This window comes from Amborella trichopoda, chromosome 10, assembly GCF_054954075.1.
Source record: "Amborella trichopoda isolate Santa Cruz 75 chromosome 10, AtrichopodaSantaCruz75HAP2 v2.0, whole genome shotgun sequence".
NCBI lineage: Eukaryota > Viridiplantae > Streptophyta > Magnoliopsida > Amborellales > Amborellaceae > Amborella > Amborella trichopoda.
The window spans coordinates 36,377,295-36,388,396 of NC_142345.1; the positions used below are offsets into that span (position 1 = coordinate 36,377,295).

The 11,102-nt window shown below is 34.8% G+C and overlaps 1 protein-coding gene across 4 annotated transcripts; it reads left to right on the forward strand.

Moving 5' to 3' along the window:
• The first annotated feature begins 2,306 nt into the window (after positions 1-2,306).
• LOC18427624 (protein PHOTOSYSTEM I ASSEMBLY 2, chloroplastic) lies at positions 2,307-10,729 on the forward strand. 4 transcript variants are annotated; one of them, XM_088849897.1, is made up of 5 exons: positions 2,307-2,810; positions 2,941-3,019; positions 6,416-6,596; positions 7,151-7,243; positions 10,178-10,729. In XM_088849897.1, the coding sequence occupies exons 3-5, from the start codon at positions 6,530-6,532 to the stop codon at positions 10,306-10,308; spliced, it is 291 nt and encodes a 96-aa protein (XP_088706023.1). In that variant the 5' UTR covers positions 2,307-2,810; positions 2,941-3,019; positions 6,416-6,529; the 3' UTR covers positions 10,309-10,729. The 4 variants fall into 4 exon arrangements, with proteins under 4 accessions (XP_088706023.1, XP_006836736.2, XP_011620914.1 ...); XM_020663192.2 differs by having other exon boundaries at positions 2,315-2,822; XM_006836673.4 differs by lacking the exon at positions 2,941-3,019 and having other exon boundaries at positions 2,309-2,822.
• Positions 10,730-11,102: the final 373 nt, after the last annotated feature.

Here is an 11,102-nt window from a genome sequence, read left to right on the forward strand (position 1 = left end):
TCACGGTTGTTCATGTCCTATATGACTTTTCCTTCATATTCTTATTTTTTTGGCTTTAAACCCTTAATTCATCGTAAGTGGGAGCAAGCAACTAAAACGTTCCTCAAGTTTAAAAAGAAAGTAACCAAAAAGTTCCTTGAGTTACCAATATTGAACAAGGGAATTGTTATACTTTTTGTTGAGGAAGCGTATAAGTGAAACATAGAGTTAAATGAGATCATTTCACCATCTTAATAATTTTGCAAAACGAATTGACACTTTTAAAGTAGTTTGAGAAAAGGAAAAAGCCTATATAGAATAACCTAAGCTCTAAACAATCAAATTAGAGTCTATCTCAAAAATTTCACTAGAAGAGGTTGTTTCGATGCCTAAATATCTTCAGATTAATCATCTTGACATCAAAATGTATAGACATGAGAAAAAAATGGATTTCAAGTTTTGAAAATAGTGCATCTTGTAATGCATTTTTTGACGGTCAATTTTCAAAATTTTCAAGTGTTCATATATCTGCTCGATCTACACTATTGTTAGAGCTTTAAATTTTATAATTAGAGATGAAAATATATTTTAAGGCTATCGCAAAGATTTCCAATACTGAAACCATATTTTTGGATGTGGGCTCTACTTTGATTGTTTAGAGCCTCAGCTCTATACAAACTGCACCCTTTAGAAAAACCCAACTATCAATATATTTACGACATTGTAAGATAGTTTAAGATTTGTTTTATTTTTTATTCAACTTCCAATAATGGATAGGTTGAGTGTATATTGATAATTTTGGCTTCTTTATGTTAGATCTTGTGGGAAAATACATCATACATATCTTGTGTATTGTGCGCCACCAATTCATCCACCCGCTCTTCTCAAAAAGTTACGGCCGAAATTGACCGCACCACAACACCACAAAATATCGCTTAATGACCATTGCGGTTATATAAGGTTATAATCATATCCAATAGAAGTAAGGACCTAAATAATCTAGTAGAAAATAGTATTTTTAAGTTTAAAAGCTTTTTAATCTCAACCATATATAAATAAATAAATTATTTTGAAGTCAGAAAAATAGTGTATCTTGTAACAAGTTATATGGGTGGTCATTTTTCAAGTTTTTTTAGTATTTGTAGATTTGGTCGATCTGCACTGTTTAGAATATTGAATTCATCATTAGATTAGAATTTTCAAGCCATTGTAAGGCTTCTGACACTGAAATTCTATCTTTTGGCAAAATTTAAATGTATGTCTTATTTGTATAGTATAAGACATGCACTTTATATAAGTCTCACCTATTTAGAAAAAAGAATTATATACAATAAGACCATTTACTTTTGATACAAAGAGATTACAATTCCTTAAAACTATTTGATGTGAAATCTGATAGCTTGGGTATGTGAGTTTAGTCAATGAAATGAATCTAGTAATCTAATTTCACATCCAATGGTCAAGATTAATTGCGAGTACCATATACTAAAGATAAATAATCTCATTATATATTTTTCCTTTGCAAAATGGTCATTGTACATCCTAAGGAGCTGAGTGGATGCAATCCCTCCCATTAAAGTAACCTCAGCCATCCACTCTTGACATTGGACATATAATATGATGTCAAAACACTATAGGAAATTCGGTGCACACTCATTACTTTTTCATTTTAAAAATAGGAGAGAAAAAATGATGGAAATGTATATAATGAGACCACTTACCTTTTGTGCAAGGATTTCATAATCAATCTTAACTATTAGATGTGAAATTGGGTGATAGCACTTATTCTATTAAATTTTACATGATTATAGGTAATTGAGAACTCTTTATATAATAAGTAAAGGACAAAGTTCATATTATGTTGCAACATTGAGAACTCCTTATACAATAAGTAAAAGAAAAAGTTCATATTATGTTGTAACCTTAAAATGTAGAATTGGAGGTGCACCTAAAAAATCCATCATAAGAGGTTGCTTAGATGTTGGAAAACCCTCTAATTGATTATCTCGATATTGAGATGCATGAATAGGAAAGAAAAAAAGATTTCGAATCCGTAAAATAGTGTATCTTGTAACACATTATCTAGACATCCATTTTCAAACTTTTCATGCGCTTATATATCTACTTGATTAGAACTATTTTTGAAGTTTAAAATTTTTTAGTTAGAGACGAAAATAGATTCTCAAACCATCTTAAAAAAAAAATTATATCAAATTTATATCTATGATAAAATTTAAAGGTGCCCCTTAATTACATTGTTTAAGACGTCCTTGTCCAAACCATAACCATTGGTAAATTATACAATCCCAAAGAGGATGGTTATCAATGCAATATACATAGGCAGTGTATGGCCATCGATCCAACCCAAAGTTTGAAGCGAAGGTATAAATACAGCGAGGAAACGCGCGCAGCTGCCGAGTTTGTTTTTTGGCCACACAGGCGCTTCTAGTTGAAGATAAAGAAACTCCTCTCTCTTCCTTTCTCTAACATTGCAGAAAATGCTTCTGATTAAACCCTAATTCTCTGTCTTAGAGTCTTTCAGGGCACAATCTTTGACCAGAAGCTCTCATTATACGATGGCCATCTCTCCATTCAAGCTCGCCATTTCTTTTGGCAATTGGGATTGTAATCACAGTGTCAGTGGTACAAGAGTCTTATATCTTTGTCGTAACCCATTTGATATGAGGAATCCATGGATTTATGGCTTTAGAGGCTCGAGATCACTGAGTCTTCAAAGAAGGGCTGGTGTCTTTTGTGAAGCCGTATCTGAATCGAAAGCCAATGGTACTGCAGATTCAAGCAATGACTCGGTTGAAGCTCGCATTTCAATGGTATGTATGCAGGTACGTTATTTTGGGGCTAGTTTGCCACGCTTCTGTTTGATTCGTTTGTTTCAGTCGGAAATAGTTGGTGGCCCGATTACCAGATGACTAATCTTGGCACCCATGTTTTGGGTGGCAGAATAAGATGCATTAGGTGTGTTACCAAAACGTGGGTGGCTACAATAGCTTCCTCTGTCATTCCGGCTCAAACTGGAAAGGTAGATGATTCTCTCTTATGTAATGGCGCCTGAAATTGTTTCAAAATTAGGTATTATAGAAATAGTGCAGTATTCACTCTTCATTGATGAATTTGTTTCTTCTAAAAGGTAATTTTCATGGATATAATACGAATTCCATTGCCTTTGAAGGATAAGAACTTGTGCTTTCAATAAGCCAGTTCTTTTCTAGCTATCCTGCAGTGGAGTTGAGTTGTAAATTTTTATCGTTGTAAGCAGTGGTTTAAAAAACGGATCGATGACTCGGATCGGACATCCTAAAAACCGATTCGGATCGGTGAATCAGCGATCCGGATCGGGAATCGGGTCGAATCACTCGGATTAAGCCTTAAAAAAATTCAAAAAATTATTAAAATTCATTATAAATGTTGTTTTTTAGGAATCCAATAAAAAATAGGGATACTACATTATTATTAACTTTCATTGTTTTCATCAATTATGAATATTGAGATGTTATTTCCCTGTATGAACTTATGTTGACCATTAAATTTACATTACACAAAAGAAATCATAGAATTATCATGGATTAAATATATAATCATATATGGACTACAATAAAGAGTTGACTAAATAGATGAAAAATTGGCCACTAAAATCTCGAATTGGCGGAAAACCCTAATCTGCTAAAAAAACCTAAATTATTACAACCTAACTAACTATAATATTATATACCAACAATATTTTATAATTATTTTATTATATAAATGATAACAAATCCAGAATATTTTATAATATCATCTAATTTAAAATGTATTATTGACAACCGTAATAAAAATAGTACACTACATGATTTATAATACAAAAATTAATAAACAAAATAGGTTATCAATGTAGAAATTATTAGAATGCGTATCAATTTTCTTTAAATTTTTTGGGTTTCTAGAATAAATTAGTGGAAAAGATTGTTAGTACTACTTAGTAGAAAGAGAGAGATTTCAAATGGCCTCATTGTATGAATCCTATCTTTAAATTAACATTACTAAATTTATGTTAAAGACCATCATGTTATAAAAATAAGAAACATAATCAGACCATTTATTCCTAGGTTGTATTAAGAAATACTTTTTATTTTTTTGACAAGAAATACTTATTATGTTTTCTTTTTTTTTTTTTTTCAAGAAAAATATGATACTTGTTGATTATCTTTTTTTTTTTTTTGTTTAACAAAAGAAGAAGATGTTGTACTACATTTTTTTTTGCTTGTTGTATTACTTTTTTTTTACGAGAAAAATAAAAAAATGATGCTGCCAAAGTACATTTTATTTTTTAATGCCTTTTGTTTTATTTTTTTGCAAGAAATACTTGTTATATTACTTTGTATTTTTTTTACAAGAAAAATAAAAAATTGTTGTATTATCTTTTTTAGCTTTATCTTGAAAAGCCTTTTATTTTTTATTTTTTCTATTTTTTTACAACAGTATTTTCTGTTTTTGTTTATTTTTTTGACAACAAAACAACAAAAATATTAAAGAGGACAACAAAAATATTTAAGAGGACGTGCGCTATGGGGTTCGAACTCTAGACCTCCCCCTAAAAATCGGAGATGTCAACCAACACCACCACGTCGCCTAATGTGAATATATTAGCCTCTATAATAATATATATTCAATAGTCTTGCTTTAATGATTTTTTGTGGGAATTATCCCACATCGAAGGATGAGCGTTGCTTTGTTCTCTATATATTCATGTGTAATAGATGATGCATTGTGCGTGTAGAAAAGCGATGGGGCCGACATGTGAGGTGAGTCACCACGTGTGGAGGTTTTTTAGGTGTCACGTGTTGCTCCCGTGAGGCGGCCACGTGTAAGACTCGCGATTCACTATTGGGAATCGCCCGGTTCTCTCTGGACACGGGCAATTCCCCATTTTTTTATGGAATCGGCTCTGTTGCAGACGATTCCCTAGTCGAACCGGGCGAGTCCAACTCGACTCGACAAGTTTTTAAACCCTGGTTGTAAGAAATAAAAAGTCTCGAGGTCTCTTGCTTGTATCTTGCACTTTGGGCTTCTGTAATATTAAATTATGATGTATTTTATTCGTTCATGCACTGTATTCTCTGATTTAATCCAAGGCTTTTCTTTCTTCAAACTTTGTTTTCTCTCTTCAACAGTTTCTTATGTATTGCGTCATCCATAATTTTAGTCGTGGAAGTTGAAAGAATTTGTCCAATCTCTCTCATAATTTATGTGAATGCTCTAACCCCATATATTTTAGAGGCTACACGTCCCCATATCTTTTTTCACTACTTCCAACTACGTCCTTTTGGGCCTACCCCTTGCTCTTTTTCAGTCTTCCACCTGAACGAACTCGTACCTCTTAACAAGTGTTATATTGGGACTGTGCTGTACATGACGAGCCCTACCTAAGTCTACTTTTTCTCATCTTATCGCCTATTGGTGCCACACCTAAAACCCCGCGAATGTATTCATTCTAAATTCTATCCCTTCATATCTTGCCACTCATTCATCTCAACATCCTCATCTTAGCAATAATAATTCTATGGGTATATTTTATTTCTTAATAAGCACTTAAATTTCATTGCATTTTCATGTCCAAGTATTTAATAATTGAGTTCTCATAAATTAATACTACGGAAAATGCGAAATAATTCCCATTCATTATAATAGTGAAGTGTTGTTGCTCTGTAAGACGGCAACTTTTCTTGAGGAAAGAAAGTGGAATGAGGTGCTTCCTTGATGCACTCATTCTTAACCTAGTTATCTCTTGTTTCAAAGTTCCTATCAAATTTTTGTTTGGTTGTTTTGTGTGGTTGAATACTCCTACTTTTCTTTTCCCTATAGATTTCGTTGAGTTAGTCGACAAAATATTTATTTCAATATTTGTAACCATTTGGCTCACCTTTTGTTGTCAAACTTATATGGCAATGAGCAACTTGTGATATCATCTTTATTTCTTCTAGAAGGGGATGAAGAGTTTGCCTAAACCTTAATATGCATATCAAGACAGTACAAGTGTTTCCCACTTACAAAATTTGCAAAATTAGACAATGGTAATAAAGACATTTTCCAGAGCTACAAGGAAATGCAGGGGAGTAATACTCACTTTTTCTAGAATCTCCCATAGGAAAGCATGTCTAAAACAAAGGCCAATGTATGCATTGAAAAGTACTGAATAACAGCTCATGTCAATGATCCTTGCAGTTTAAAAAAATTAGATGGTACCTTAACCTTCTCTTTTAAAAAAAAGAATTAGATAGTGCGCACATTCTTCTGTACATGTCGGGTTGATTTATTCTTGATATTACTGTGTATGCCTTTGGTTTACTCCTTATATGGTTAAATGTGCTGTAACCTTATTGATTCTTCTTGAGGAAATTGTATTAGATTTGCATAGTGATTTGGAACCTTTAAATTCCAGGGAGCTCCATCATCACTCCCACGACGGTTGTTTGTGACATCTACTTGTACAACTATAGCTTTATACAGTTTTGGTACCAGTTCCAGTTCAGCTGAAGAGAAGCCTTTGGAAGTAATGGGAGGTCCCACCGAAACTGCAAAACCTGTGTGCCGGAATTGCATGGGTAGTGGTGTTGTCCTTTGTAAGTATCAAACATATTTTTAAATCCATTTGTCATTCATGTCCCAGATATGGATGTAATTTTGTAGTCCAATTTTTAGATTTGCTTTTTAATTTATTGTACAAGTACACACTTTTTTCATATCATTCCAAAACAACTACATGGTTATTTGAGTTCATTGGGGGCCCCAATTCATTATGTTTTTGGGAGAATGATGCAAGTCTCTATAAAATTGCTACTATGCAGTTAGTAACTTCCTGTGATACAATTTACTTTTCCTGTCACCATTAGTAACTTCCTGTGATACAATTTACTTTTCCTGTCACCATTAGTAACTTCCTGTGATACAATTTACTTTTCCTGTCACCTGTATTTTTCATATATGACAAATGCTATGAAGAACACGAGAGGTGTATCATCTATATCTTATGCATGAGACATGGTGTTGTTTTTAATGCTAGGTTTTGTTTTGGCAAATTGCATTCTCACTTTAGATTCATTTGATTTAAGTGTTTTCATTTCTTTAGTCCAGCATTTGCGTTATACTTAAAGTTGGATGTCTTTGCTTTGTGTAGGTGATATGTGCGGTGGGACAGGGAAGTGGAAGGCACTAAATAGGAAACGCGCAAAGGATGTGTACGAGTTCACTGAATGCCCAAATTGTTATGGTAAATATGATGTCATACTGCTTTGTTTGAGTATCTGTGATGTGCTAGCATCAATTCCTTCTAGTTTCCCACTGAATCTTTAGGACTTATTTCACAGAAATTGGATTCTCATGTACTCTATGTTTGCATTTTCTCATCAGTGTTCATTATTTATATTTTTTTTCCTGCTTTTTACATTATTATTCTGTGTAAAGTGCAACATTATCATATTTCCTTTATGTGATAATAAGAGCTGCATAGGTTTTGTTTGTTGTACCTGGTGAGAGAATCAACAACTAATGGGCCAGTCCTGCCTAGTTGCCTAGTGAGAGCATGTTACCATGTTTGTGTGCAAGCAACCTAGAGAGAGAGACTCATTGCTGGGTGCAGGTAACATAGACTATTTTTTGGATGCAAGTAACCTGGTGAGAGAAAAATTGTGTTGGGTGCACAGAGAGAGAGAGAGAGAGAGAGAGAGAGAGAGAGAGAGAGAGAGAGAGAGAGAGGCTGGACCTTAGGCAATAGTAGTGTCTTATGCTCTAGTTCATAACCTTGTATGTTCTCTCTTTTTTATTAGGGTGGCAATGGGCCCTGACCTGAAATTTATGGCTGATATCCTGGCAGGGCAGGCAGACCTATTCCAGGGTTTATGATATGGCCCAGCTTTATTTTTTGAAAATGTCATTAATGTCTCCAACCCAAACTATTAATGAATCCAAGCCTAGCCACCTAGCCAAGAGGTGAGCCGGGGATGGGCCTAGGCCCATTTGGTCCAGGCCGGGTCTTTATGGTCCCTGCTAGGCTCAGCCCAGCCCAAACCGGCCCCTGACCACCGCTATTTGTGAATTAGCCTTCTAATTCAAGGTTCTTTACTCCCATTTCCCTTACTTCTTAATTATTACCTTTACATCTAGGATTTTTGTGACTTTTGAAGATCAGGATGTAGATACTGGATGAACTTTAAGTGAGATTTCAATGAACATGGATTTGAATGGGAGGATGCGGGATGAGAGGTAGGATTTTCTAGGATAGAGATTGGGAAATTAACAATTATGAGATGGTTTTGGATGATTGTGTGCCATTATTTTGGCGACTACATGGATGAGAAAGTGATCAACTCATGCTAACTAAATCCTTTATCTACCCACCCCTCTTGAATCTTTCAGCATACACAACCCGTCTCTTAGATTCCTTAAGCAGCATAAGCTATACACAATCTGTCTGCTCAAAAGCCATACAAAGCCGTTTAGGATTTCAACTAATACACAAGCTCTTTATCGTTTTTTAGAATTATTCTCTAATTCCACAATCATAGTCTTAGACTATCCCTGACTTCCAGCAGTATACTCACCATGCATCTCAAAATCCTTAGGTCGAGATAAGACCAAAGTCACCAAACTTTAGGTGCTTTTAGAGCCTATATTAGGCCCATTTGAGGCCCATACAAACCCCAAATTTTAGGTCCAGCTTAAGACAATCTAAACCTGCTTCTAACCCAATTCAGCTCTATTTAGGCTCCACAATAGATCCATTTAGATTCTAGTTTGGATTCACTTTATGCATAAACCTTATTTGCATACAAGGTTGCTACATATATATATATATATATATATATATATATATATATATATATGTATATATATATATATATTAGTTCACGAGTTTATGATTTGCTGTTGCATTCTAAGCTCTCCCAATCGGTAAGGCTTTTGCCTGCATTTTTTCACTCTCATTAGTTTAGTTCATTTTGCATAGTTTTCTACTAATTGCACATCTACTTGTTCGTTCTTGCTTTTACATGTATATTCTTTCTTCAAGTACGGAATTGTCATGGGACTGGCCTTCGAGAGACTTCCTAGGGCCATGTCAACTAACCCTAACCCAACATTCCCATATCTGGGGACCAAAATCCTTTTAACTTCTTTTAAAGTTGTAAACATAAATATGTTTTGGTATAATGGTTGAAAAGCTCAGTTAGATAACCACCTAGGTGATGAGCACACAGTTCTCATTAGACCATCTCTAGAGTTTTATATTGGTGGATTTCATAGCATTTCACACTATTTTTGTAATGTGTGTGTTCTAGGCTTAGCATACTCACCTTTGTTTTTGTTCATAATTGAGCCCTTAGGTACAAAGGATCTCCTGGGAAATCTAGGCCCATCCGAGGTGCATTATTATAGGTTCTGTTGTAAGCCTTGCTTGATGAGTTCTTATAGTCCAATTGAATTCTGACTCGTGCTCACTAGAATCTAAATAATTTTTCTGCTGGGTCCATTGACAAGCTCCTACAGTATAGATATCAAGTGTTTTGGCATGATCATCCTTCAAACTGTGAGAAACTTTTATTTGATTGCTATCCAAAACATGTCATATTTGGCTACATCTAAAGTGGGCCTTGGCTTTCCAATTTGAATGGGCTATGAATTACATAGCTATTATAGCCAACTCTATGGGAGGTTTGGATGGCATCATATGGCACATAATGGTTATTTGTTAGCAGTACATGAACACTTCTCTTGAATTAAAGCTACTAAGAGAAATCAGGAAACTTACAAAGGAGGAATATTCGTAAGAAGAGGGATATTTGGACCTTTTCTTCTATTCCATATTGCATTGACTTGTTGGGTTCAAAACTGATTTCTACTAGAACCCACTAGTTTTTTCCTTCTCTCTTTTCAACCACATAGTGATACTATTGTATCTATTATTTCCTGGATCTCAATTAGGAGGGAAGGATACCTGCAATCCAGTTGATTTCCCCATAACTAGTTTCACTGAATGCCCCATTTGATATATAAATGCCAAATGAATGTGAGTTTCTATATAATTTATGTGAAATGGCTGATGCTTTTATTGATGAGATTAAGGAGCTGTGGGAAGTATGTCATAAAGCATGGCACCTTTTAGGCAGTTTCCTTCCATCTAATTCCTGTTTTTTTGGTTGGTTACCAGGACGTGGCAAACTTGTTTGTCCAGTCTGTCTTGGGACTGGACTGCCCAACAACAAGGGGCTTCTCCGGAGGCCTGATGCTCGCAAGTTATTGGATAAGATGTACAATGGAAGACTTCTACCAAGCTCTTAACACACACACACTCACTCTCTCTCTCTCTCTGAGGTAGAGAGAAGGAGCAACCCCTGCCAAATTATTGTCATATTTGATTAGGTTGCTGGAATTTCGAATGTGTACATGTATCATGAAAGCTGGTGTAATAAGCTCTTATCTAAGAATCTCAAAGTTGTATATTAGTGGTGCAGCGGAAAAAGCACTTCCACAACTCCAGTTTCCTGGACCCAGTTAAAGGCTCATCAGTAACATGGGCTTTGGGTTGGGGTTGGCGTTGAAGGTGATTCACTTGGCCCCTTATTCCGGATTTGGTTTGGGCCTGAGAGTAATGGCAATCAGCATTTTGTACCTGTTTAGGACAAGTCTCTTCCTTAGTTGAATGTTCTGGTTAACATTTGCAGAACTATTAAAATTTTATTCTGCTTAGTCTTTATGCATCCATATTAGGCATTTGGGCACCTCTCTCTCCCTCTCTCTCTCTGTGTGTGGAGATCTTGGTTTCCTCCAACGCTTGCTGCAGGAAACTCTTGGTGAGTACGTATGGTAATAGGAAAAAGTTTATATAGGGTTGCAACCTCACCTCTACGGTGCACCTCAAAATTCCATTAGAAAAGATAGTTTTAATGTTGAAAAACCTTTTTATTGATCATCTCAACATCAAGATGTACAACAATGGAAAATAAAAAGTTTAAGGAGGTAAACTTAATTTATTTGACCACTTTAACATTTTTTTGAAGTAAAATTTTAAGTGATATTTTTGGGACTAATTATATTTATTTATGGGTGAGGTTTGCGTAAGGTTGCAACTTCAA